The sequence below is a fragment of the Rhodamnia argentea genome, chromosome 7, assembly GCF_020921035.1.
Source record: "Rhodamnia argentea isolate NSW1041297 chromosome 7, ASM2092103v1, whole genome shotgun sequence".
Lineage (NCBI taxonomy): Eukaryota > Viridiplantae > Streptophyta > Magnoliopsida > Myrtales > Myrtaceae > Rhodamnia > Rhodamnia argentea.
Window position 1 is genome coordinate 4,246,553 of NC_063156.1, and position 27,558 is coordinate 4,274,110.

Genomic DNA, 27,558 nt, shown 5'->3' on the forward strand with positions numbered 1-27,558 from the left:
CCTTCGGCCTTCAACTTTCTCCTAGGCCGTCCTTGGATTCACAACGCCGGGGCTGTCCCATCGAGCCTTCATCGGAAAATTAAGTTCGTGGTCGAGCAGAAGTTGGTGATTGTCCATGGAGAGGAAGATCACCGGATTTTCAATGAAACGGCAATCCCATATATCGAGCCGGCCCATGATGAAGAAGATTCTTACCACGCTTTTGAGATAGTACACACCATCCATGCATCTCCGAAGAGCCCTTTACCCATTCCGGAAGTGTCATCCGCATCCCTTATGGTGGCAAAAGTAATGGTCAATTGTGGTTTCGAACCTGGCATGGGTTTAGGTCGACACGGCCAAGGGATCCGCACCCCAATCAAGCTTAAAGAGCAATCCCACACAGGTGGTTTGGGATATCAAGGGTATAACCGCCTTAGGCATGATAAGTGATATACAACTGGTCGGAGTGAGGAAGAACGCAGTCCTTTGCCACCTCTATTGTACACTACCTTTCGATTGGCTGAAGTGACCGGTGGTTTTGATGAGTTGAGCCGGTTTGAGAATGATCCGGGAATAGTGTTCCCGTAATGCCAAAATGCTGATCCGATGATACTCGACAAAGAGGATGAAGACCTCGACCTTGCCGGTTGGTTCAATAATCTGACTATTGCTGCTGTATTGGAAGAGACCATAGAGGTTGATGGCGCATTTGTAGAGGAGCCTAATATAGCACGCGAACTCCCGAAGCTATCCGTCGATGCCACGTTCGACGATCCGTTGGAGGGAATGGTTTCAGAGTAACACTTGCTTATTTATTTTCATGTTCCCCTGCGTGGGATATTTCCCGCTTTCCTTTAGGTCACATTGCTTTCGTAGGATTTTGATTCAATGTCGTACTTCCCTTTCAATAAGATGTAATTCATTGATTGGATATCAATAAAATTACAGACAATTTTTATTATGATCTTTGAAATCTTGTCGGAGTATCCCAAACCAACCCAATGACGATAACCAATGATTGAACAATCCGTCATCTATGGTAAGCACTGAGGGTTGGACTCCGTCAAGATTTTTCGTCCCAAGGTCTTCGAAAATAAGAAAACGCGGCTAAAGGTACTTGATTTGCAAAGAAATGCATCGAATATTTAAACGTTGTTTGTCCTCCCGATTCTACTACTTTTTGTTTTAGGGGTAAATGGGAAGAGGGAGACATAGCGGATTTCGGAGTATACGACTTGGACGAGTTTACTCCTGACTACGAGGAGATACGTCAAGACTTCGAGCAACACGAGATGTTTAAACCTCTAACCGGCGAGGAGACTATATCAATCAACTTGGGCGATGATGAAAATCCTAAAGAGATTAAGATAGGGGCGAACCTTTCCCCGGAAATGTCTGAGTGCCCGATCAAGCTTTTGAAAGATTACCAGGACATTTTCGCCTGGTCCTATGCAGATATGCCCGGTCTTGACCGTTCTATTGTCGAACATTGTTTGCCGATTAATCCTTCGGCTAAGCCGGTGGTGCAAAAGGCGCGGAGGGCCGGAATTTAATTGGTACAAAAGATCAAAGAGGAGATCATGAAGCTACTTGACGTCGGATTTATTGAGACTATAGAATATTCTGATTGGGTCGCCAATATAGTCCCAGTCATGAAGAAAGATGGCCGCATTCGGGTTTGTGTTGATTATCGAGACTTGAATAAGGCCGGTCCTAAAGATGATTTTCCTCTCCCGCATATCGACGTACTCGTTGACAGTTCTACGAGGTTTGAATTGTTTTCATTCATGGATGGTTTCTCCGGGTACAATCAGATATCGATGAATATCAATGACAAGTTGAAAACCACTTTCACCACACCATGGGGAATGTTCCATTACCGGGTGATGCCGTTCGGTCTCAGAAACGCCGGAGCTACTTACCAACGAGCCATGGTTGCCCTTTTTCACGACATGATGCATAATGAGATTGAAGTTTACGTCGATGACATGATAGCAAAGACGAGGCATGGAGAAGATCACGTCGAAACGCTGAAGAAATTGTTCGACGGACTCCGAAAGTTCAAGTTACGCCTCAACCCCGCTAAGTGTGTCTTTGCGACCAGCTCGGGCAAGCTGTTCGGATTTGTGGTAAGCAGCAAGGGTATTGAAGTTGACCCTTCTAAAGTCAAGGCGATTTGTGAGCTTAAGCCGCCGACGACGGTTAAAGAAGTGCGAAGTTTGATGGGTAGACTAAACTATATTGCTCGATTCATCTCTCGGTTATCAGAAACCGCTAAGCCGTTCCTCAAGTTGTTAAAGAAGAATGCGCTAATCGAATGGGATAGCGAATGTGAGGAAGTTTTTGAGAATGTGAAGCAAGATCTCATGAATCCACCGGTACTTGTTCCTCCGGCGCCGGGGCAACCTTTAATCCTCTACCTCACAATCCATAGTGAGTCTTTGGGTGCTATGTTAGCCCAAGAGAGGCGGGAAGATGGAAAAGAACGAGCCATTTATTATCTAAGCAAGAAATTCACAGCTTCGGAAATGAAGTACTCCGAAGCGCAGAAAACATGTGCGGCGTTAGTCCGGGTACTGCACAAGCTTCGACAATATACCTTGAATTACCGGGTGCTTCTAGTGACAGAGTGCGATCCTATCAAATACCTGCTGAATCAACCCGCCTTGATTGGTAGACTTGCCAAATGGCAGGTCCTCATTTCTGAATTTGATGTTCAGTATTTGTCTAAAAAATCAGTCAAGGGACAGTCTGTAGTTGATGTCCTAGCCGAAAGTCCGGGGCGGGATAATGACACCTATCATCCCGAGGATCGAATCATGTCGGTGGAGGATTACATCTGGACCATGTATTTTGACGGAGCTGTAAATTTATTTGGATCGAGCAATGGAGTGGTCCTAATATCCCCCGGTGGTCAGCATTATCCCGTGGCAGCGAGGTTGGTATTTCCATGCACAAATAACATAGCAGAATATGAGGCGTGTATCCTCGCCTTGTAGGCCGCGATCAAGATGGGAGTTACTCGACTCAAGGTATTTGGGGATTCGGCGTTGATTATCCTCCAAACAGTTGGAAAATGGAAAACCCGGGACGCCAAACTGCTGCCATACCACGAGTATCCGGATGAATTAGTAGAGGAGTTTCACGATATCTCGTTCGAGTATTTGCCTAGAACTCACAATCGGTTCGCCGATGCTTTGGCTACCTTGTCCTCAATGTTACAAGTCACTAATGGACTTGAGGTTGAGCCATTGAAGATCGAGGTACTAAGGAAGCCAGCATATTGTATGGCTATGACCGATGAACTCGACGGCAAGCCATGGTACCATGACATCAAGACTTACATTCAGAAGCAAGAGTTCCCCGAAAGGAGTACTTCGTCTGATCAAAGGTATATAAAAAAGATGGCCTCGAAGTTCTTTTTGAGTGGAGAGAATTTATACAAGCGGTCGTTAGATTCGACCCTTTTGAGATGCGTTGATTCTACTGAAGCAATCCGCCTAATGATGGAGGTGCATGAAGGAATTTGTGGTCCACACATGAACGGACACATGCTAGCCAAGAAGATCATGAGGTTGGGCTATTACTGGCTTACCTTAGAGAGCGATTGTATTCAACATGTCCGGAGTTGTCACAAATGCCGGATTCATGGTGACAGGATTAACGTTCCTCCGAACGAGCCGCATCGGTTGTCCGAACCATGGTCATTCTCTATGTGGGGCATTGACGTGATCGGTCCTATTAATCCTAAGGCCTCCAATGGGCATCGTTTCATTTTGGTGGCCATTGACTATTTTTCTAAATGGATTGAAGCTACATCATACTTGGCGATCACAGCTCGAAATGTCGGGAAATTCATCCGTCGAGACATTATCGCACGATACGGCTCGCCCGAAGCCATAATCACCGACAATGGTTCAAACCTGAACAACAAGCAGGTCAATGATCTGTTCAAGGAATTCAAGATCAAGCATCTGAACTCTTCTCCATACCGTCCCCGGATGAACGGGGCGGTGGAAGCAGCCAACAAGAACATTAAGAAGATCTTAGCTAAGACAACTGAGAATTATCGCGACCGACACGAGAGGTTACCGTTTGCCCTCATGCCGTATCGGACTTCGATTCGAACATCTATCGGGGCAACCCCATACTCTCTTGTATATGGGATGGAAGCAGTGTTACCAGTCGAGGTGGAGATTCCTTCCTTGCGGGTCTTATCTCAAGTCAAGCGGACTCAAGCTGAATGGATCCAACGTAAGACGGACCAGTTAAATTTGATCGATGAAAAGCGGCTTGGGGCCGTATGTCACGGCCAGTGCTATCAGCAAAGGGTTGCCAAATCCTTCAACAAAAAGGTTCGGCCTCGACACTTCCAGGTTGGTGACCTTGTCCTGCGGAAATTGTTGCCCATTGTTCCACTTCCGGAAGGGAAGTTCGCTCCAAACTATGGTGGCATGTATGTTGTGAAGAAGGTACTCCCGGGAGGCGCTTTGATTTTGACCGAGATGGATGGTCGTGTTTTTACCAACCCCGTCAATTCGATCTTTGTAAAGAAATATTATGCTTGATTTGCTCCGACACTTTAATCAAGTTACAATTCATCTAATGAGTGTTCATGCATTATATTTGTACTTGAATTGTTCCTATTCGCATTGTTAATTTTCAATGTGGGAGGTTTTCGATCAGGAAATTTCTTTGATTCTGCGGAACCGATCATCTTGAATGAGGAATATCGGGACGATGAAAGGCAAGCCATTTCCTATACACGTCTATATCATGACCCCCGGTGAAAAGAGAGAGTTTCCATACCGACAAGGTAAAGGGTTATCTCGCAAGAAGTATGACGGCCAAGATGATACGAGGCATTCATTTCCTCTATCCAAACACTATAGGTTGTCCTTTGCTTAACCCCTTTGAACGGTGTTTCGTTTTATACCCCTGTCGGGAACAACCCCACACCGGGGCAATTCTCATATCAAGGAATGAGTAAAATCTTCTTGCTCTCACTTGCATCAATCTTTGAGTGTATTTATTGCATGCAAATTCTATATTAGTCCAAGTGCCTTAGACATGACGAAGAGCATTTCATTCTCTACATCATACACATTTATCCCTTTGCAAACCCAATTTGAGCGGCGGATTCATTTCTCGTAACCCAATTGGTGATTATCCCAGCAAGGAATCATTTCGGATCATCTAGCAAATGAGCAAAATGCCTTGAGGCAAACTCGAACTCGAAAGATTTGCCAGCAAAATATGCAAGATCTGGACGATACCCCTTCCTTCCTTTTAAAGAAAAAAAAATCAAAAAAGAGAGAGCAAGAAAAGCAAAGGCTTACCACTCAAAAAAGGAAAGAAAGAGAAAACAGTGGACAAAATTTTGTGCATCCCAAAATCCCAAAAAAATGGGAAAAAGAAAAAGGAGAAATGCAGCCTAAAAAAAGGGGGGTCATTTCCTGTAAAAGAAAAGAGGAAAAACTCTCGAGAAAATCTCCGGAATGAAGGGGTGTCTCCGTTGGACACATTCGAATGTTCCCCAGAGAGTCTGCAAGAATACCATTCTAAGCGAAGAGATGGTCACCAGTCTCATCATTATGCACTCTTTGTTGCAAATAAGCCTTTCACTTCTAGGCCTACCCCGAACCTACATTACAACCGTTACCAAAAGTCTCTTCAGATTAGGGCACTTGGGTTAATGTAGGATTTTGAATTGCTTATAAATATCGCTCGAACAAGTGTGAGCAAGATCATTTTTACTTCATTTTGCAGGGTTCCCGACTTGTAAACCCGATGTAGCCGACAAGAATCTCATTTCATTTCGGAGCCAAAAATGACTCATACGAGTCCCCTTTGATAAACCCTTTGACCAAACCCGAATTACAGTCCTTGCAAAAGACCTCATAGATTGGTCTGGTCATACTGTTTGCGAGAATACCCGGACCCTTGTCAAGTGTGATGATGACAGTTCTGAGCGTTTTCTCTTACCCGTATCAATGATCGGGTTTCAAAACCTTTCTCATGAGATGAACGAAAGTCCTTTTTTCCTGCAGTTCCTCATTCGATTCGATCAAACTCGTCAAAAGGATCAGACTTATTTCCTTATTGACAAATCCCCATGGAGCTTTGCAACGTAAAAAAAAAAAAAATTGAAGAATTTTTGGATGTGTCGTGTTGTGTTAACAATTGATCATGTTCATTTCAAGTGATTAAACAGGTACGATACAAGCAATCTACCTCGTTTCGTGATTATCCGTTCGGAGAACTCGGGTAAGTTTTCTGAACCTCTTTTCAAATTAACAACTTTTCTGATGATAGTTGTTATCTTTCAATTCAGGCAATATGCCCCTTTCGTACTTATCGACTCCATTCAGTAGTACTCCTTTCAAATATTGTTCAAATCGGGCAATATACCTCTCCCGTCGGATCGTGTAGACATACGCACCGGCGATCTCAACATCTTATCAAATCATAACGACGTAGCTCTTATGATTTCGGTCTCGAATCACGAAGACATATGCACTGGTGATCTTGACCTTTGGTCGGCTCATAACGACGTAGCTCTTATGATTTTGGTTCCCCTTTGTCAAGTCGTGTAGACATATGCACTGGCAATTTTGACATTTTATCAATTCACAACAATGTAGCTCTTGTGAACTTAATTTCATTTCTTTCGACTCACAACGACGTAGCTCTTGTGATCTCGAAGGACACACATATCTTGCGTCGTCTCGCATCGTGGGAAATCTCTAATAACGGATGAGCCCGGTGCCTTAAGATCCTCGCATTAGAAACTTGGAGATTAAGGGAATCATCAGCATTATGAGGTATTTTGTACAACAGGTATTCTCATATGCGATCCATGTGCATATTTTACATGTTATTTACAGTCTTGCATTTCATGCATAATTTATTTCACATAAAAAAAAATGGGATTCAATCCCACCAAAAATTATCATCACCGGCATTTGCAAAATTTAGGTTTTATTTTTTGTCTTTGAGCGAAACCTCTGCGAGCCTCCACTCAAAGAGGGGCAGCTGTTGACACCTAAATTTTCATTTTTCTTAAATTATTTATTTTCACAAAAATGAGAATTAGCCTTGATTCTCACAAAAAAAATTAAATTAGTTTTCATGCATAGCATATATAACTTAAGCATGCATTGCATTTGTGTTATTTTGCGCCAATGACGGGATTTGGATCCAGATTGACATGCGGAAGACCAGAGCCCATATTCCATAATTCGGCCGTCATAAGGGAGCAATGTCGAAAATCACAAGGCCTCGGGGTCTAATTTTCAGTCCACTAAATTTTGATTTCGAAAAAGGCCTTTTAATTAAAGTTTACTAAACAAAATAAGGCCAAAACTTAAGCCCGCATTATTAGATTTTGACCTAGGGTTTCTCTATATAAACATGGCTAGGTCACATGAAGAGGGATCGGCAAAAATTCTGCACAAAAAATTCACGTAAGATTGTTTTGAAAAAGAAAAAGTTTAAGGATCTCCCCCACCGGTCGAGGTCTTCCTTTTACTCCAACGTGCGTTACCTTGAGGCGTGTTGATCAAATCTTCTCTGCTTACTCAACGCTGCTGCTGTTGGCCCCGATGCCTGATTGCTCGCCATCTAATTCCGACGTGTCTAGCCGTTTGTCCACTTGAAGCTCGCCTGATCAGAGCCTATCGCCATTGCCAAGCTGCTGTTCAACCTGTCCCAATAGCAAATCAGCCCCGTTTCTTTTTATTATTTGAAGTCTAACAAGGTCACTTATCTATGTTAGAATTCCAGTGGATTTGGGGATACTTTTGGCTGTAAATCTGGATCAAACAGGGGCTGTTTCAGTGCGATTCATTCTACCGTGCAAGTCCGATTAGCAAAAGCTGATATTTGGTTCAAGGTAATTTTTTTTTTCTATCGTTGAATATTTACGTGCTTAATTGATTGACTCGCATACTTCTCCGAGTATTCTTGCGTATATTGATATGTCATGAGGTGATTGCTTATTCCGGATCGTTTGTTTTTGCTATAAAAAGGAAAAACCTTTTAGTATCAATGTCTTGCTTGATTACTTTGCAAAAGGCCAATCGAATTGGAGGTTTAGCACCCAGATTATTATCATTATTATTTTTTGTCATGTTCTTCTAGTTCTTGAAGGTTCGAATACATCCTGGTAGGAATGTGACTTTTTACTTGTCGTTTTCATCATGGAATCCTTGAATTGTAGTCAACTGGTGATTGAATAATTGTGCACTTGGGCGAAATAACACCCGACCAGCAAGATGCCACGTTTTTTCTTTTCAGAATAAAAAAATCTTGAGTGGGTTGCTTAATTGGACTGATCTCGACCGGATTTGATGGGATCACGAATTAAATTATGGATTTATCCTGGTCTTTCGAAATCTTTGAGATAACTTCCCTAGTTGGTCTTGTCTTATGGTTTTGTGGATAATTGTGCATATCTTGAATATTATTTTTTCGGATTTGTGATAGGTCTCCGAATATTTGATGTATCTTGTAGTTCGAACCCGAGATAACTTGAATTCCAATCTTTATGTTAAATGATTGTGTATAATCTGGCGGTCAAATTCGAATTTTTTTTTTTTCGAAAATCCGAATATTTTGGATAAGATTGTATCCCGATTGAAAATTTCAAACATATCTTTAAAATCTGGGAAATTATCTAAAAAAATTCATTCCAAATCTCAAGAGATAATCTTTCCTAATTTTAAAAGATACGCAATCCCTTGCGGATAGGGCCATATGCCCTTGAAAATTTCAGAATCCCTTAAGGATTTTAAAAATTCAATAAATATTTGAACATCTTTAAACAAAACTGACCATAACACATGCTCCCCAATTGTGCCTTGTCCCTCGGAAAACGTACATTAAAGGCAACATATGACTTCGATCTCGAAGTACGATCGTGCCCGTACGTGTGAATTAGATATCAAATCCTCGATCTCGAGGAGCGGATCTCTAATTCCTAAATAGAATTTCAAGGTTTGCCCTATGTATATAGGGACGACGATAATTCTATAATATATTCACTTGCTAACCCTAATCTCGGGGGATGTTGTGAATAAAAATCAGAATTTCGGATTTGAAGGTGTTTTATGGGCAATATTGTTTATTTTTGTTCAAATCTCATTGTTTTCATGGTTTAAATAAATTCCTAAAAAATCCCAAAAAAGATGCCACGTTTTCTTAAGCTAAATCACATTTCTCTTTTTGCATGAAAATAATGTCTAATAAAATTAGGACTTTGAGAAATCAATTTCTTAAGTTAAATTAGATGTTACTTCACGTTAGAGTAGTTTTTACCTTTATTTTTTCATGAATCCGAAAATACACAAAAATATACCAAAAAATACCATCCACGTTGCATAGCATTATAGTTTAGTTTGCATTATTATATTTTCTGTCATGCATATTTGCCACGTCATTATGCCATGTCACGTAGTTTTGCCATGTCATTACATCTCATTTGTCATATAGGTAGATTGCATTAGCATTGCATTTAATAAAAGAAAACCCAAAAAAAAATTTTAATTCAAATCATCAAACTAAGGATTTTTCATAAAAATCGGGTACCGAAAGGGCATTAATTGAAAAGTTAATGTAACCAAGTCCCCGAATCCATTTAATCTCTGGTTCGTATGAAATAAAGTATTTTCTCCCAAATACTTTATTTAGGTTTCTAATCTACCTACCATAAAAGATTAGTGGCGGCTCCAATTTAAAATATTGGCGTGTAATTGAACCTAAGTTGCGATTCGGTAGGACTTGGGAGAGTCCGAATTAGGTTACTTAATCTAATTAACCTAATAATCCGTTAACCTAAAAAAATCAATTTTTAGGTCGCGACAGATTAGCTAAACTATTAACCTAATAATTCATTAACCTAGAATTTTCAAAATTTAGGTCGTGATACCTACAGTTGGTGAGGCCGGGCGAGGGCCGCGACCTTTGCCGGGGCCTGGTGAGGGCTTTGCAGCCCTTGCCCAATGGCCGGCAAGCTCCAGCCAGCTCACTGGCCACAAAGAAGGAAGTCCAAAAGCGGAAAAGAAAAATAAAATTTTTTAAAAATATCAAACAGCACCAGGTCAGCATTTGGCAGCGCCACGTCGGCGTCGGTCCGCTAAATGGACTGAATTAGTACAAATGCAAAAGGTTTAGAAATTGATTGATAAAAAAAAAATTACGATTAAATTGACATATTACAATAGATTTAGGACTATTTTAATTTTTCCTTCCTCCTCTAGCCTATGCTTTTATTCCAATGCTGGCTTGTATTGACATGTAGAATGGAACTCTTCTCATCCCGATTTGTTTGACAGTAAACTTAGTGAAAAGTTGTTGGTAAAAAATAACGATTTACGTTCCTTCCTTCTTCGTTAAGATAGTGTTGTCATTGACCTATAGTGGCATTGTTTGCTCGTCGTTGATAAAAAGTGAGGAACGTGAATTGGGCTCGTTCTACGGATGCATATCGGCTACCTTTCTGGTGGATCCATCTGCTATCATCAGCATCGCCAATCGTCATAATCAAAGTTGGGGGCCAAGGTCCCTTGGCCCAATGGCCCTCATGGATCCGGCCACACGTCGATTGCACATAAGGATCTATTTGTGAACCTCAACATCTTTGGGGACTCAATGTTCTAATTCATTAAGTTACGATGACTAGTATTTTGCATATGAAACTGTAGCATGAAACATGATGCCGCTTGAATGCGGAGCCTCCTTTTTCTATTGTTTTGGCAAATCATCCAGATCAATGAACATAGTTACGACTATAAAACTTGCAAATACAAGTAAAGCAACTACCAAATCGATCATCTATCGACTTCTTGATGCTAAGCTCCTCATAAAATTCGGATGAAAAAAATGTGGAGCTCAAACGAGTCAGGCCTAAACTTTTAGTCCTTTCGGCAAAATAGTCTCAGCCCGTCTCTCAATGATCCATGGTTGACAAGACAAAACATTAGTAATTAGGAGCACACATGATTTTGGTAACCTACCATCTCCTTTCAACTTTTCTTATGTTCGAAAATAAGGCATTCATTCATGTTAGAATTATTAGGAGCAATGATGCTGAGAGAAAGAATGAATTGCTAAGAAGAAGAAGAAAGAGGAATAAATAAGAATCTTTTCTGTTGCATATTTCTGTTGACACAACCTCCTGCATTTATAGGATTTTATAAGGTGAATAATATCTACAATTAAGAAATCACAAATGAAAACTAAATATCTGATTTGATGATTGATGCAGAGGAGAAAAGTTTGATTTCTGATTAGGTGGAGCTTGATTGTTGTGATTCTATTAACAATTCATTACACGAGTAATATCGTAACATAACACGATATTCTCTGAACAAAGAATATTACTAAAAGGCCCCGGAGGTCAGTAATCCAGTCAGGAGGGGGAGAATTGAGTCATGTCAAACGTTAACGAGCCATTAATTTCGGAACCAGATATAAACCTAGATTTCGTCGCCATGCAACTAATAAATCAGGTCCAAAACTCACTTGTCCGCCATTAATTTCAACCATCCACGTCTACAAATCTCTGACCCATTAAAAACCGTATCTCCGACACCAAACATCGAAGTGGTTGGATGACTAGAATTGATCAAAACTCTCCAACTGCAGAAAACCATTCAATGTCGGTCAATATCGAAGCGCCATGAATCCGGTTCTAAACCTTCCATTTGCTAACATTGCATGAACTGCACGTTCTCCTTTTCATTCATTTTAGTCGGTAATTATACGGGTCATATATGGATCGATTAATTAAATGCGCGATTAGACGGTGATCACGATCGTTCCCGACCGTCTAGACATCCTCCGTGTTGCGCCAACAATATTTCTTATAATAACATGCCATTAATTCTAGCTAGAGGTAATACCCTTACTTAAAGTAGCTCCCTCAAAGGCTTTTATTCTAGCCATGGATTTCATACGCTTAGGTTTCATTTGCTTCACAGAAAATAATTTTCATGAAAAACCTTCTTCGAATTTTATACGCTTAGGTTTCATTTGCTTCACAAAAAACAACTTTCATGAAAAACCTTCTTCGAATTTTTTGGCATTTGGTTTACGGATAATAAACTGATTAAGAAAAACATTTTCCACCTATGAAAAAAATAACTTCAAAAGTGGAGAAAACGATTTCCTCTTTTTGGAAATAGAAAGTCATTTTCCCTCATCTTTTCTCTTTGCACTCCTTCATATTCCTTTTTTTTTCTTTTCTTCCTTTTTCTTTTTTCCTTCTTCCTTGGTCGGTCGCCGACCACGGCAATCAACCACAGATGTGAGCCCACATGCTCGAACTATGAACGACGTTTGTAGTAACATTGTCAATCATCTTTTAAGAGGTCATAAGATTGATTCAAGTTGTGAACGCCGCTTTGTCTAATTGCGATATATCTTCCAAATTCATAATAATAATAATAATAATAATAATAATTTCCGTGCAAAAAAAAAAAAAAACACTAACTGTAAGAGCTAAAAAATAAGTGGGACAAAGTGTGGTAGCACTTTCGCGTGGTTCTGGGCTTCGATACACGCTATTGAGCTTTCGAGGATGCCAAATGGCATTGCAACGACATGTAAACTACATTACAAGATGATTTGTCCACCATGACTAAACGAGAGTACGTGATAATCATGGTACGAGGGATGATCCTATGCATAATTACCAAAAGCTAGCTACAAAAGGAATGGACCAATCTCAATGCCCCTTTGCTTCTGTGGTAGGCAAAGAACAGGATCAGTCACAGGGACTCAAAGCAAGAAAGGAATCATGTACGAGGATTTCTCCAACAACAAGTTTAGAACTTTAAAGTAATATAAAAATGGCCGCTTTGGCTCATCCGCCGTGGGATGAACGAGTCGGCTGCTTTCGATATTATCTTTAGATCGTTGGAGGAGCAAGTTTAAGTATTGGAAGGTAATATATATGTACATATGTATATATTTTGAATGATTAATTAAAACTTCCCTTCATCTTTCCCTTGCTATTGTCTAACATTCCTTTGTTAATTTTGATAGTCTTCAGTCTTGATGATCGATCACACACTTTTTTGTTATATTCTTTCTTATTCGGTCCAATCTTATTCAATGATGTCACTAGCATATCTATATAGCAGGTCCTAGTTTTCTACTGTATTTGGGACTACCGCTCATTCTTCTAGGGAGCTCAAATAAGGGCCCGAAGTGCCCTCATTTTTGTGAAAGAAGAGCCTGACCGATAACATTTTCATCATTTACTTTTTATTTTTTCCCCTTCCTTTTTGCCGATGGCTGGCCCCCGACGAGGGCTGGATAAGGCCCTCTCGATTGTATTTTTATGACAAGTTTTACGACTTAGTTGCGCTTTTTGAGAGTTTTCAGGACTCAATTACACTTTCGTGACAAATTTTAAGACTTCGAATGTGCTAAAGTGTCGGCATCAATAGGGAATGGATAATTATCGGATAGCTTAATGGGGAATCAGAGTTAGTTGGATCATCAAAAAATGATACGAGGGGCCTGTTATTATTATTGATCATCAAAGACTAGCAGACACCATCATCAACGCCGGTGTCGAAGAGTTCATTTCTGCGTTCGAGAGCCTTGCCAATCTAACCGATTCGCTTTTCATTTTCAATATCCTGGAACAGTGGGACGCTTCAGTGCTCCACTTGGCAGCAATCGTCGGCAAGGACGACATCCTGAGGCTCGTGCTTGATTTTGTCCCTGACCATCTCATAGCCGTCCAAAATAGCCTCGGAAACACCCCCCTCCACGTGGCGGCTATGGGTAAGAGATCTAGAGCTGTTGCGCTGTTGATTCGCCGGATGAGAGACCTCCCTAAAGTCGAGGACAAGAACCGGATCCTGAGGATGAAGAACACAAGAGGAAACACCGCTTTGCACGAGGCCGTGCTTAATGGAAATGTCAACGGGACGCGCCATCTGTTGAACGAAGATTTGGAGACCGTGTACTGGATGAATAAGACTCACACATCTCCCCTATACTTGGCCATCCAATCCGAGGAACCCGAGATACATAAGCTTTTATTTTCCCTCCGACTCGAACCATCCAGGATACAAGGCTTGCCACCCATTCATGGTGCCATCTTGGATAACCGCTTTGGTAAGTACCTAAATACATTTATTAGAAAGGGTTATGCTAGCATAATAATTTTTGGGTAACTATGAAAATAACAAGATTTTGTGAGTTATAAATTCTTAAAGGAATAAACCCTACAAAAAAAAATGAATTAATTGCTTCTTCTTCTTTTTTTTGGCTCGAACAGACTGATAATCTAACAGTAACCCAAAAAATATTACATAATCAATTCACTATTAGAAATATATATGTGTAGGCTGACCTCATTCCAAATCCGTGCAGCAACTTTCTGCCCTTACCCGAACCCCGCCTATTAAAGTAGATGGATTCCCAATGGGTGCTCGCAACCAGCCATATAATTCTTTTAATGAACAATTATCTCATGTTATAACATAATAAATCACCTTAAATTTACAAAGACCAACCATTTTCCTAAGGAGAACGAGAGGGTGATGGTCCGTTACTCTCATTGTCAGTAACTTACCCACAATACACTTTGTAGAGCACCGGATGACTTACTCATCGGGTTTCAGATTATTAAAATATAAAGACCAATCTTTTCTTCGTACGTTTTTTCGTACAAAAGGCAAGCGTGTCGAGGGAAAAAGTGAAGGAAAACAAGAAGAGAACGGTACCGTTAATTTGAAAAGGTGACCGACCGATTTTAACCACAAAGTTATTCCACTGAAACCGGGTGACTTGTTTAACCAGTTGCGGAAAAGATTGCGGTTGTGCGGCTGTCACCTTTTTCAGAATGAATATTAGTATAAACGCATAATACTTTTATAAAATTATGATCTACATACATATTGGATTATACACAAATTTGGTTTCCCTTATTGTTCCTGAATAATATTTGAATGAAACAAACTTTCACACCAATGTCAATTTAATTAAAAGGACGCAAAGCCAGAATAATAAAACTATCAAGTATGATCTCTTATTTAAGAAAATAAGTATTTACAATCATGTGTGGTACTAGTTATAATGTGCCAAAGGCACTATTTGATAACTAGTTCTCATTAGAACGCAAGTAAAGATAATATTTTGACCTAATATTTGGATGGAGACAAAAGAAAAATCTGTTGTAATTTGATGAGAAAAGGAAAAAGACGGGACGAAGAGGATAGTAGAAAAGGAGAATGAAACCGTAAAGGAAAGTGACTACTGCAAGAGAGAGGGGCGAGGACAAAGAAATGTGGTTATTACTCAATTGACTATTGATAGCATAAGGATGTTTTTGTCACTTCAAATACAAAGGCGCAGTTTCATCCAAAATGAGGATGGAAATAGCCCCACCTTCCACAAAGTTATATCTTTAGTTTTCTAACAAAGTAAATTTAATTTGGTAAGTGATTTATCGTTTTCGGGTTTCAAATGCGTCCATCGAGTTAATCTTAAAACCGTATCAAATCCTAGTAGAGTTAGAATACGCATACTCACTAACTAAATAGCCTAAGTTCGACCAAAAAAAAAAAATAGCCTAAGAAATATCAAGGAAGTAAGAGCGTTTATTAATCGTTACAAATTAGGTTCGGATGTCAGAATTCCCAAATATAAATCACCAATTCTGTCCTAATTATCCAATAAAGACGCGTCTACTTCAATGGCTACGTATACAGATAGCGGTGTGTGGGTAGTTCTAGGTGTAATAGAAGGATAGTTTTAGAATGGAAAAAGCCACAAAAAACCCTAAGCTATACGTATTGTGATATATTTACCCTGAATTCTTTTTGTTATATTAAAAACCTAAAATTTTGCCCATGGTTACACATTTACCCTAAAATTTTTCTTGTGACATAAAAAAAAACCCCAAACTTGTACCTATTTGACATATCTACGCTCCGTCAAGATTCTGTTAGACTATTTTTCAGCCAAAACAACGTCGCTTTTATTTCACTTTAGTCATGTGAGTGTCATGTCAAATTTGTTTGCTTTCTGGCATTTATGTAGGCAGATTTGTAACTGTTTTCATTGACAAAATTTTGAGGGGGTCAATATGTCACACAAGTACAAATTTGAGATTTTTGGTATCACATAAGGATAAATGTGTCACATTGAACATAGTATATGGTTTATGGTGGCTTTTGCCCATTTTCGAAACACAAAGTTCTCACTGGTCATGTGTCCATGTGTATAAATGAGGGAGTAATGCTACACTTACTAAAGTTTTACTCATAAAATCTTACTAAATGATATGGTATATGTCATGTCATCAACGGTGTGTAGATCAAGAATAATGCAATGAATATTAAGACGGAGAAAAGCCATAAATTGAGCAAGATCAGGGCTTTCCTATTGAATCAAAATTGTCACTGCTAGTTTTCAGCGTTGCAATGTTATCCAACATTGGCGACTATCAATCCTAGTAGTGACAAATGTTACGTCTCAGATGTCCTTGGTCCAAAATGGGCCCAAACATATCACGACCAACTAAGCCCCAACCGCCCCCGAAATGTTCATGCGGATTTGGTCCCTAATTTAGAGCTCTTGATCCCAGATTTAGCTGCCATGATTCTCAAGGAAAACATGGAGCTATTTGCAATGACCGACTCCAGAGGCGGTAATGTATTCCATTTAGCAGCTTACCTATATCGGACCAAAGCATTCCAATTCTTAGAACCAAGGACTGAACATTTGGCCCGACAATGGGACATGAATGGGGATCCTCCCATTCATATTGCAAGCAAGATGGGTTATGTTGAACTAATCGAGAAGCTACTTCCGGTATCACCACATTCAAACCTGCAAGGGCAAAACCTTCTTCATATTGCAGCAAAATACGGGAGAGCTTCAGCAGTGAGGTATATGCTCAGACATCCAATACTGAGGAAGGAGATACATCTTGCAGATCATGCTGGAAATACACCTTTACACTTGGCAGCGATGTATTCACAACCCGCCGCTTTGATTCCTCTTGTGTTGGATGAAGGAATTGGTTCCAAATATATGAACCACGAATGCTTGACTGCTTTTGACATTGCTTTAGATCGCTTCAGAAGGGAGCCTACGTTACGGAAGGTAGGTGACATGAATAGTCACTATTTTATTTGTCAACTTACTGGAAATTTCCATAGAATAATACCTTAGTTAAGTGCAGATCTAGGATTCAAATCATTATGTCTCCTAGTTGATAGCATTGTTGAAGCATTGATCATTTTCTAGAACGGTCGAGACTCCCCTAGGATTTATGTTCTACACATATCTAATTTAGTCTTAATAAGAGGTAGTTAAAGCTTATGGGCATGAATGCTGGTAGAAACAAGTTAAATATCTCCGCCAAATGCATAGATAAATTGTTATATATGTTGATTAATTGAGCCTACAATTACGGTCATGTATAGAAGCGGGAGGTTTTGTTGCATTATTATTATAAATATGGTATTATCTCATAACATTATGATGAAGAGAACCTATGACAGCGACAAACCATATTCATTTAATTCATGCCTCTTCTTTCTTCTAAAATGAACTTGTACACTAGTGTTAATTCCTTAAAAGGAGCAGACACTGCATCTTTGGAAGTAAAAGTTTCTCTTTAAATGAATTCTGATCGATATGGCAACTATTTGTTCTGTTTTTTGTTTCCTTCTTATATGTTCCCAATCTCAGCGATTGACATTAATGGTGTTGTCTTCCTCGACAATTGGGAAAAGTCAAGACTTAAACGGAACCTTTCTCCTAGTGAGGCCGGAAGCTCGAGATGAAGCGTTTTCAATATTTGCCTCGCGCAAAAAGAAGCTAAACAGGGACCACGTGAAGGATATGATTAACACCCGTCTGCTGGTGGCGACGCTTGTGGCCACTGTGACTTTCGCAGCTGGTTTTGCAGTCCCCGGAGGATTTAGCGGCTCGGGCATGGCTACTATGTTGGACAAGAGATTGTTCCAGGCCTTCGCAATTTGCAACACCGTCGCCATGTTCTGCTCAATGCTCGTGGTCATCAACCTCATCTATGCCCAGCAAAACGATGTCGAAGTTGCGATAGCTGCAAACCGAAACTCAGTGCTGCCGCTATCAGTTGCGCTCCCGGCAATGTCCATTGCTTTCTTAACTGGTGTCACCTTGATCGTTGGAAAACTCCCTTGGCTTGCTAACACCATATTTTATTTGGGAATCGTTTTCCTCCTACTGGTCTCAGGTGCAACATTGTTAGAGTACCCTCCCTTACTTCAGACTCGTTATCGTCCTATCCGTCGAGCAATCTTCTGGCTTGTTCGCACTTACATTCATTTATGGGGAGTTCAGACTTACCTTTTGGATGACTCCGAAGACGACAGAACGACTGGCGGGATCTCGACTAGTGGGTCTCGAGATGGTGATGGTGATCTAGGGACTGGCGACTCGGCGACAGCAAAATGTGGAGACGCGCCACATCCTCCAAGTCACTAATTTCGGTTGATCATTCGATATTATTTATGATTTGAATAAACAAACATGGTATTCGCCTTGCTGTATTTCGTTGATTCTGCAGTTACATTCCTATTGCGTTATTTAAATGGCAATCGTCAAAGTATTTAACTAAAACCCCATATTCCTCAAATAGCTTAAATTGTTAATACTTGGATGTAGCCCAATCAAATTTCACATGATATCAATGCAGGAAATTCTAAGTTCAAATGAGTTACGTGTTTGATTCATGTTGAGGTATCATGTAGTGAGCAGCACGTGCAAAAATCTAGTCAGAGGGCGAGAAAAAAAGGAATTGCAATGCCTAACTCATGGGAAGGGAGAAATTGTGGGAATGTAACTAGTTGTGTAATTTTCCTCCTCCAACCTCTGCTTTTATTTTAATGTTCACTCGTATCGACATGTCGAGTGGTCCTTTAATGTTATTTCCGTCTGATTTATTCGACAGCAAACAGAGTAAAATATCGAAATATGTCATGTGCATAAGTATCGATTTACGTCCCTTCCTTTGTCCTTAAGATAGTAATGTCGTCGACCTGTTGTGGCATTGTCTCCTCGTCATTGCTAAAGAGTGAGCGACGTAACTTGGGCCCATTCTACGGATGCATATCGGCCACCCTTATGGTGGATTGATCTGTTACCCTCATTGCGACACGTGTTCACTCAATTCTAGTTCTCAATGTACCTAATCCAAATACCAACAAGCCAGGAAAATTGTCAAAAAAATTCTAAACTTATTACGTTTTTACCAATCCAGTCTTAGACATTTTAATTTTGCCAATTAAATCCTTAACTTTTTGCATTTGTGCCAATTCAGTCCTAAACCTTTTGTGTTTATGTCAATTTAGTGCTTCCGGCTAATTTTAATAGGAAATTGCTGACGTGGACGTTAGCCGACGTTGACGGGGTAATTTTTAATACTATTTTAATAATTTCCAAGTTTTTAATTTATTTTTTTTATTTTTTTATTTTTTACATTATCTTCTTCCTCTAGACATTGAAGAAGCGGAAGCCACATTCTATGAAGCTGCATTTGAACAGATGAATTTTTGGGGAGAATCGAGCATGAGATGGGCAAAATCGATAGCAACAAAGCCCAAAAATATAGAAAATATAGATGAAACTATTGAAGGAAAAGCTCAAGATATCCAAAGCAGCGACGAAGAAGGAGCTCGCGAGATGCGGAGTTACGGATTGCAATTCCGAATTCAAATTCTATGAGTCAAGAACAAGTTCGCATTTCGAAGAAGAGAGAGTAGGATTGGGACAAAGGTGAGTGAAGAATGTAATACGTAGAGCGAGCTCGGCCTCGCCTAGCCATGGCGTCGCCGGATCTAGGTGAGCTCGCCCAATCATGGCATTGTATCGCCATCGCTGGGAGAGCTCGACCTCCCCAGCAATGGCGGTGCCCAACCGAAAGCGACGCCATGGCTGGGCAAGCTTGCCCAGATCTAGCAATGCTCGGCCATGGCATCGCCTAGTGGCGCGCCTCTAGCCGGTGTGGCTCGGCCTTGACCAACGGCGCTGGCACCGGCTCTAGTGGCTTGCCGGATATGTCCTCTACTGTTCAGCAACTCCATGGCTGGAGGAAGGATAAGACTATGGCTGGAGGAAGGAGAACTCCCAAACAAAAAATAATAAAGAGAAGAGAAACATAAAATTGACAAAAATATTAAAATATTATTAAAAATCACCACGTGAATGCCGGCCGGCTAAAATTTGCCCAATGATTTGATTGATAAAAGTGCAATAGGTTTAAGACTTTTTTGACAATTTTTCCAACAAGCCTTAGCAGAGAGCCCAATCCAAAATGATGCAAGTTTTTCAAAATTTGTGCAAGTATTTGGCTATAAACGTAAGATTGGATAACTAACCGTGATTATTATCGCTATCATCACGATCCCGAACCCTGCTTATTAAAGTAGTTAATTAGATACATATTAGGCATAAATGCATTATACTATTATAAAATTATGATCTATATACATATGGCATTATACACAAATTTTGGGCATTCAAATTTGGCTCCCCTTTTTGTTCGCAAATATTATTTGAGTGAAACAAACTTTCACATCAACATCAATTTAAGTAAAAGGCAAAGCCCGAGTGGTATATCGGTACTCTCCTGATAAAACTATTAAGCATCGTGGTATCTTTATTACTACATGTCTCACCATTGCAATGTAATCCAACATCGGCGATTATCAATGCTAGTACTAGTAGTGATTAAGGTTACGGCTGCATTTGATTCAGTTTTGGAAATGGATCTCAAGAAAATGCAAATCCTAAAAGGCTTTGGGAAAATGCAATTTGCAAATGGGAAAAAGTCATCGGTAAAGCAATTTTGGGTTAGACATTGTTTGGCAAAAATCTTCTTGCAAAGGACTTGATTGCATTTTTTTCTATTTTTATTTAAAAGAAAAAAACTTGTACCCATCGCCAGCTTCAGCTGCTGGCGAGCCAGGTCTAGCGCTGGCGGCTATGGTTTGAGGTCCCGGACCTACCTTGGGCTTTCAGCTTTGGCAGATGTCCTAAAAAAATTTGTCAAACACCCCATATTTTCCCAAGAGGCTCAAGGTTCCTTGAGAAAGTTAAACTAGGAGTATTAGAAAAGCCCGCGCCGGCTCGACCCGGCCCGACCCGACCCAGACCAGCCCTAAAATTCACCTAATTTTCGGGCCTTTTAGGGCCGGGCTTGGTACTCGGGCCGAGTCGGGCTAGGTTGGCCCTGGCAAGGTGGCTCCAACTTTTTTTAACACCCATTTTTCTTTTTGATTTAATTTATTTTTCTTTTTCTTTTTTATATTTTTTCATTCTATGGGTTTGTGAAGTGATTTTGATTTAAATAATAATAATAATAATAAAAGAATCCGACCCGACCCCACCCGGCCCGAAGAGTTGGGGCACATGTAATTCCGGGTCGGGCTGGGCCGAGCTCAGTACTATTAAGTTTCGGGAGCCGGCCCGAGACCCGGCCCGTTGACACCCCTAAGTTAAACCAAACACAGCCGATGACCTTATTCCAAAATGGGTTAAATATATCAAGGACGACCAAGTCCCAACCACCCTAAAATGTCTATGCGGATGTGGAACCTAATTTGGAGCTCCTGATCCCAGATTTAGCCGCAAAGATACTCGAGAAAAACGTGAAGCTATTTGCAATGACCGACTCCAAAGGCGGCTATGTGTTCCACTTAGCAGCTTACATGAATGAACCCCAAGTATTCGGACTATTAGGACTGGGAACTGCATATTTGGCCCGACAATGGGACAAGAACGGGGATCTTCCCATTCACATTGCGAGCAAGATGGGTTACGTTGACATAATCCAGAAGATGTCTGCATCATTGGCCTTGTCGAGCAAGCGAGGACAACCGTTCTTCATATCGCAGCGAAATACGGGAGAACTTCAGCAGTGAGATAAATGCTCAGACATCCAAGAGTGGGGAAGCTGATACATGAAAGAGATCGTGCTGGAAATACAGCTTTGCACTTGGCCGCGATGCATTCACAACCCGCGGCTTTGATTCCTCTCGTGCTGGATAAAAGAATTGACCCCTTCCTTCTCAACCTTCAGCCCTCGACCGCTCTTGGCATTGCTCTAGATCGCATCAGGAGGGAGTGTACGTTACGGAAGGTAAGCAACATGAACAATCACTGTCTTATTTATGAACTTACTGCAAATTTCATAAGTGCAGATCTCGAATTCAAATCATTGTGTCTCAAGTTTGTGCTTCTGCTTCAACGTAAATTAGCTTCTATAAATTATGGAAATTGAAAAGTTTAGAGAACGATAAAGTTTACTACGTGTAACCACTTCTCTCAGATGAATTTATCGTTCTGAGCTACCCCGCGGACGATGAATTTATCGTTCTGAGCTCCCCCCTACAAAATTAACCATCATCCATCACTAATCTCTCTCTCATCCTTTTTTTTCCCCCTCCCACGTGCTCTCTCTCTTCCCCCTTCTCTCTCTCACCTGAACACTCTCTCTCCACCTCACAGCACCCTCTCTCTCCTCCCCTCCCCCAACCAGACGACCGAAACCCCCTCTTCTTCTTCTCTTCTTCTTCGTCTTCTTCTTCTTCCTCCCTCTTCTTTGGTCTCCTGTTTTTGCGACGCCCCCTCTCCAAACCGAAGCTGCTGGTCCTCCGCCAGCCGCCACCGCCCCACGTCGCCACCATCGCGCCACCCTCCGCCCAACCGTCGCTCAACTCGTGGCCGAGCTACCCCGCGGACGAGCCATCTTCCGACTCCGACGCCCAGCTCCGCAAAGCCCGAGCTTCCTCCACCATGGGCCGCGAGGACCCAGTTTCGACCAACCGCATCCCCGGCGTCCGAGGCCGCAGCTCGCCGCCCCTCCTCTACCCCGAGCCATCTCAGCCCCGCCTTGCGCCTTTAGCCCCTGGTGCCGTCGCTACACGCCACCACCACCTAGCCTCGTAGCCGCCCGAGATCCCGCTACCCTCAGCCGCCGTAACCTCCAGATCCGACCGTTGCCCAGCCGCGTCGCCATCGGAAATCGGCGACCCGAAGCCCGGACGCCCGAGACCCACCATATCTGGGTGTTCCGACCGTCGGAATCGCAGCCCCGCCGTCGTCCCGAGAGCGTACGGTCGAAATTTCCGTTCGGTGAACAGTATTTGATGAACAGTGTCTATGAATAGTACCGGCGTGAACAGTACCGCCGGTCGTAAACAGTAAATCCGGCGGTGAACAGTAATTTTCGACACCGGCCTCAAAAGTTCATGCTCGACCCGACATCGACCACTGTTGTAGTGAGTCGACCTCTAAACCCCAGTTATGGCGCTAATTGCGCTTATAGTTAGTTAATTAGTTAATTGGGGGTGTTTAGGTAGATTTAATTAGGGTCAGTTTAGTTAGAAATATGGATTAGGCTAAAGAATCGTAATTAGTTAAGTTAGTCGGATTAGCTAAGTTATCCGTGGTTAATTGGGAATTAGAATTAATTGATTGTGATTGATTGATCGCGAGCGAGCGACAGGTTAGGAACAAGGGCGCAATTGATTGTCAATTGAAAATTGGAGATTATGGAAAGATTAAATAACTTCAATTGTTTGATCGTCTCATTAATTAATTGAATTGTGTGCTTGAATCGATTGTTGAATGTTGTGGATGTTTGATTCGGAGACTGCTCATCTCGTTTTGCGTGAAATATCGATCGATGAAGTTGTGCATTCATGTGACCATGTATGAGATCAAATTGTATATTTTAGCATGAAAACGGCCTTGGACCAAGTCTTTGAGCATGCGTGTTTGAGCATTCGACTAAATTTAAGAAATGAACTAGTTAAATGTCGAATTACTTTGGTGGTCCCATGAGAATTATTGTCCACTCGGGGGTACCATGGGACGATTCGTGAGTTGTATAATATATCCGTCTCGGGGGTACCAAGGGGATTAATATCGTCGGCTCGGGGGTACCGGGGGACGATACTTAATATTCTAGATATTAACTATTACAAAACCTTAAAAAAGTGCATTATTTAATATTTAAAAAGATATAACGTCTTCTTACACAACCCTTGTTCCCTTGCAATAACTAAATTACTTGCATAGCTCGGGCTCGATGGACGTGGAGCTATCTATAGGGGAGGAGGACGTCGGCACGAGCAACCCGATCAAGGAGGAGGTCGAGAAGGATGAAATGGATTCTTTGAAGGAAGAATATATCTGGAGGAACCGACGGGAGAGAATGAATAATGCTCTGGTGGCTCCAAGAATTGCCACACGACAACAACCAGAAACTTTGTACGCAGTTGCGAGCAGCCTGGCGGATGTTATCGAAGGCGCCGATGTGGAAGAGTTCATTTCTGCGATCGAAAGGCTACCTGCTCAAACAGATCCGTCTGCCGCTCTCAATTTCCAAGGGCTACCGAGGGGTTCACTACTCCACGTTGCAGCCGGGACGGGCAAGGACGACATCCTAAGGCTCCTGGTTGATTATGTAAGTGACCATCTCATAGCAGCCCAAAATAATTGGGGAGATACCCCCCTCCACGTGGCTGCTAAGGCCTGGGGATCTGGAGCTGCCGCAAAGTTGATTCACCGGGCAAGAGACCTCCCCAACATGGAGGACACGAACCTGATCCTCAGGAAGAGGAACAAACATGGAAACACTGCTTTGCATGAGGCTGTGCTTAATAGTCATGCCGACATGGTGCGCTTGTTGTTGGGGGAAAATCCGGAGCTTGTGTATTTGAATAACGCGGCACAGAAATCTCCCCTGTACCTTGCCACTGACATTGAGAACCCCACGATACACGAGGTTTTATTTACGCCCTCCCTTGAACCATCCAAGATAGAAGGCTTGCCGCCTGTTCATGGTGCCGTTGGGCGTCATAACTATGGTACGTACCTAAATATGCTTACGGGAGATATCTCTGTCTAGATTCATATTTGCAACAACATTTTGTGCTTACTCAAACCTGCTACATGTTTTCACTTGAATTCCAAATCTCGCCTACTTATTAAAGTAGTTAGATATCCATCGTGTACTCGCAACGGACCAGGTAATTCATTTGGTAAAGAAATTTTCTCACATTAGCACATGACATATCGGATTAAGTATACAAATAGAACCAATATACTAAAAATCTCATACAGTCGATCTTCGAGTAGAAAAATTACAAGCAATCATAAAAATCTAGAATGTAACAATGATAAAAGGAGAAAGATGCATTTGGAGTGATGGTTGTTGATGATAGTTTTAGATTGCAATTAATCTTGTTGAGGGCTCACAATCTCTACTTTTGTTATAGAGCAACCTTACTTTGGTAAATTATTTATCGTTTCCCAGGTTTCGGATGTACCTGTTAGCTTAATCTCAAAACCATCTCAAGTCCCGGAAGAGATAGAATATGAATACTTCACAATTAAATCACCTAAGAAATATCATGGAAGTATGAGCATTTACTAATTAATTAACTATTCCGTTCCGACATCGGATTTCATAAATAGTAAAAACCTTAAACACATCCCTTACTCAATAGGACTTTTAGCATTCGACCCCAAAACTATCCCACTTCCCCAATAGAAATGGGCATAGGGAGGGGTGGGGCGGAGCTCTGCCTCGCCAATCCATTGCTCCCCCCACCTTCATGAAATGGAAATGCCCTGTAACTTGCCGTTAAGTTTTATGATGCGGTCCTAACTTGGAGCTCCTGATCCCAGGATTAGTCAAAAAGATACTCGAAAAGAACATGAAAGTATTTGCAATGACCGACTCCGGAGGTGGTAATGTATTCCATTTAGCTGCTTACTACGACCGGCGTCCAGTATTCGATCTCTTACGTCCAGAAACTGAATATTTGGCCCGAGAACCGGACATGAATGGGGATCTTCCAATTCATATCGCGAGCAAGACGGGTCATGTTGAACTGATCAAGAAGCTACATCCGGTATCACATTTGGTAAACGAGCGAGGACAAACCATTCTTCACATCGCAGCAAAATACGGGAGAGATTCAGTAGTGAGATATATACTAAGACATCCAGATCTGGGGAAGCTGATAAATGAAGGAGATCAGGATGGAAACACAGCTTTGCACTTGGCAGCGAAGTATTCACAACCCGTCACTTTGATTCCTCTTATGCTGGATAGAAGAATTAAGCCCTCACTTCTCAACCACGAAAGCTCTACTGCTTTTCAAATTGCCAAAGTTCGCCTCAGAAGGAACCCGATGTTACGGGAGGTAGGTAAAATGAACAGTAACTATTTTAAGTATCAGCTTACTGGAAGTTTCATAGAATAACATTATAATTAAGAGCAGATCTCGAATGCAAATTATTATGTCTCCCAGTCGACAAGATTGTTGAAGCATTGATCGATTTTTTAGAGTAGCCGAGACTCCCTATGATTAATGTTCTGCAAATACTCAGTTTAGTCTTAACGAGGTAATTAAATTTTGTGGCCTTGAATATGTCCCCGGTTAAGAGAAAAGGAAAATATCTGTAAAAGTTAGTCCTGCAACATCTTCAGAAGTAAACGTTTCCCTTTAAATGGTAACAATTTCTTCTTTCCTGACTTTTTGTATGCTTCCAATCTCAGTTTTTGGCAATTATGGTGTTGCTATCCGCGTCAGATAAAAGCCTGGACTCAGTCGTGCTTAGGCCGGAAGCTCGAGATAAATTGGCTTTAATAGCAGTTTCGCACAAAGAAATACAACAGGTGACTGACGTCACGAGGGATGTGATCAATGCCCGTCTGGTGGTGGCAGCACTTGTGGCTACTGTGACTTTTGCAGCTGGTTTACAAGTCCCTGGAGGATTTAGAGGCTCAGACACGGCGTCCAAAGATGACCGGGGCATGGCTACGATGTTGGACAAGGGATTGTTCCAGGCCTTCGCGATTTGCAACACCACCGCCATGTTCTGCTCGATGATTACGGCCATTGTCCTCATGTATGCACAGCAAAAGGACTTCGGTATTGCGTATGCCGGAATCGTCTACGCATCAGAACTGCTAAGAGTTGCACTCCTGGCGATGTCCGCCGCTTTCTTAACTGGGGTCACCCTGACCGTTGGCAAACTCCCTTGGCTTGCTCAAGTCATATTTTATTTGGGACTCATTTTCCTCCTCATCATCTCAGTCGCTGCATTGCCTCGGTTTATGCCATTTGCACTCCTTCGTAGCCACCGTCGTCCGATCCTTCGTCTGAGATTCTGGCTTGTTCTCAGTTACTTGAGTTTGTTCTGGGTTCCAAAGTACATTTTGGATGATCCGGAAGAAGACGGGACGGCGAGCGGGACCTCCGCTAGTCGGCCTCCGGATGGTGCTGGTGAATCGAAGACTGATGACTCGGCGACGGCGAAATGTGGGGACGCACCACATCCTCCCAATCATTAGTTTCAGTTGATAAATATCGATGATTTGCATAAATAAATGTATATTTACCTTTGTGTGTTTGGGTCATTCCACGGTCTCTCTTACCTATTGCATTAGCATTATGGTTATTGCTGAAGTATTGAAAGAAATCACCATTGTCTTTTTCTAATAGTTCAAAATTTTTATGACAGGTGATGTGATCTTATAGA

General features: G+C 41.5%; 2 protein-coding genes across 2 annotated transcripts; both read left to right on the forward strand.

Annotated features, from left to right (window-relative positions):
• Window positions 1-588: 588 nt before the first annotated feature.
• Window positions 589-18,483, forward strand: LOC115750824 (protein ACCELERATED CELL DEATH 6-like). Its single transcript, XM_048281958.1, has 6 exons — window positions 589-779; window positions 1,172-1,426; window positions 12,736-12,822; window positions 13,535-14,115; window positions 16,592-17,112; window positions 17,704-18,483. Exons 1-6 carry the CDS (start codon window positions 589-591, stop codon window positions 18,481-18,483), a joined length of 2,415 nt encoding a protein of 804 aa, XP_048137915.1.
• Window positions 18,484-24,006: 5,523 nt separating this feature from the next.
• Window positions 24,007-27,500, forward strand: LOC115750877 (protein ACCELERATED CELL DEATH 6-like). Its single transcript, XM_048282418.1, has 3 exons — window positions 24,007-24,872; window positions 25,696-26,216; window positions 26,573-27,500. The coding sequence occupies exons 1-3, from the start codon at window positions 24,092-24,094 to the stop codon at window positions 27,368-27,370; spliced, it is 2,100 nt and encodes a 699-aa protein (XP_048138375.1). The 5' UTR covers window positions 24,007-24,091; the 3' UTR covers window positions 27,371-27,500.
• Window positions 27,501-27,558: the final 58 nt, after the last annotated feature.

Coding starts and splice junctions, on each gene's coding strand:
- LOC115750877 (XM_048282418.1), top strand. CDS start 24,092: ATGGACGTGGAGCTATCTATAGGGGAGGAGGACGTCGGCACGAGCAAC. Junction 24,873..25,695: donor CGTTGGGCGTCATAACTATG/GTACGTACCTAA, acceptor TCCTGATCCCAG/GATTAGTCAAAAAGATACTC. Junction 26,217..26,572: donor GGAACCCGATGTTACGGGAG/GTAGGTAAAATG, acceptor TTCCAATCTCAG/TTTTTGGCAATTATGGTGTT.
- LOC115750824 (XM_048281958.1), top strand. CDS start 589: ATGATACTCGACAAAGAGGATGAAGACCTCGACCTTGCCGGTTGGTTC. Junction 12,823..13,534: donor AACAAGTTTAGAACTTTAAA/GTAATATAAAAA, acceptor TGATCATCAAAG/ACTAGCAGACACCATCATCA. Junction 14,116..16,591: donor CATCTTGGATAACCGCTTTG/GTAAGTACCTAA, acceptor TCTTGATCCCAG/ATTTAGCTGCCATGATTCTC.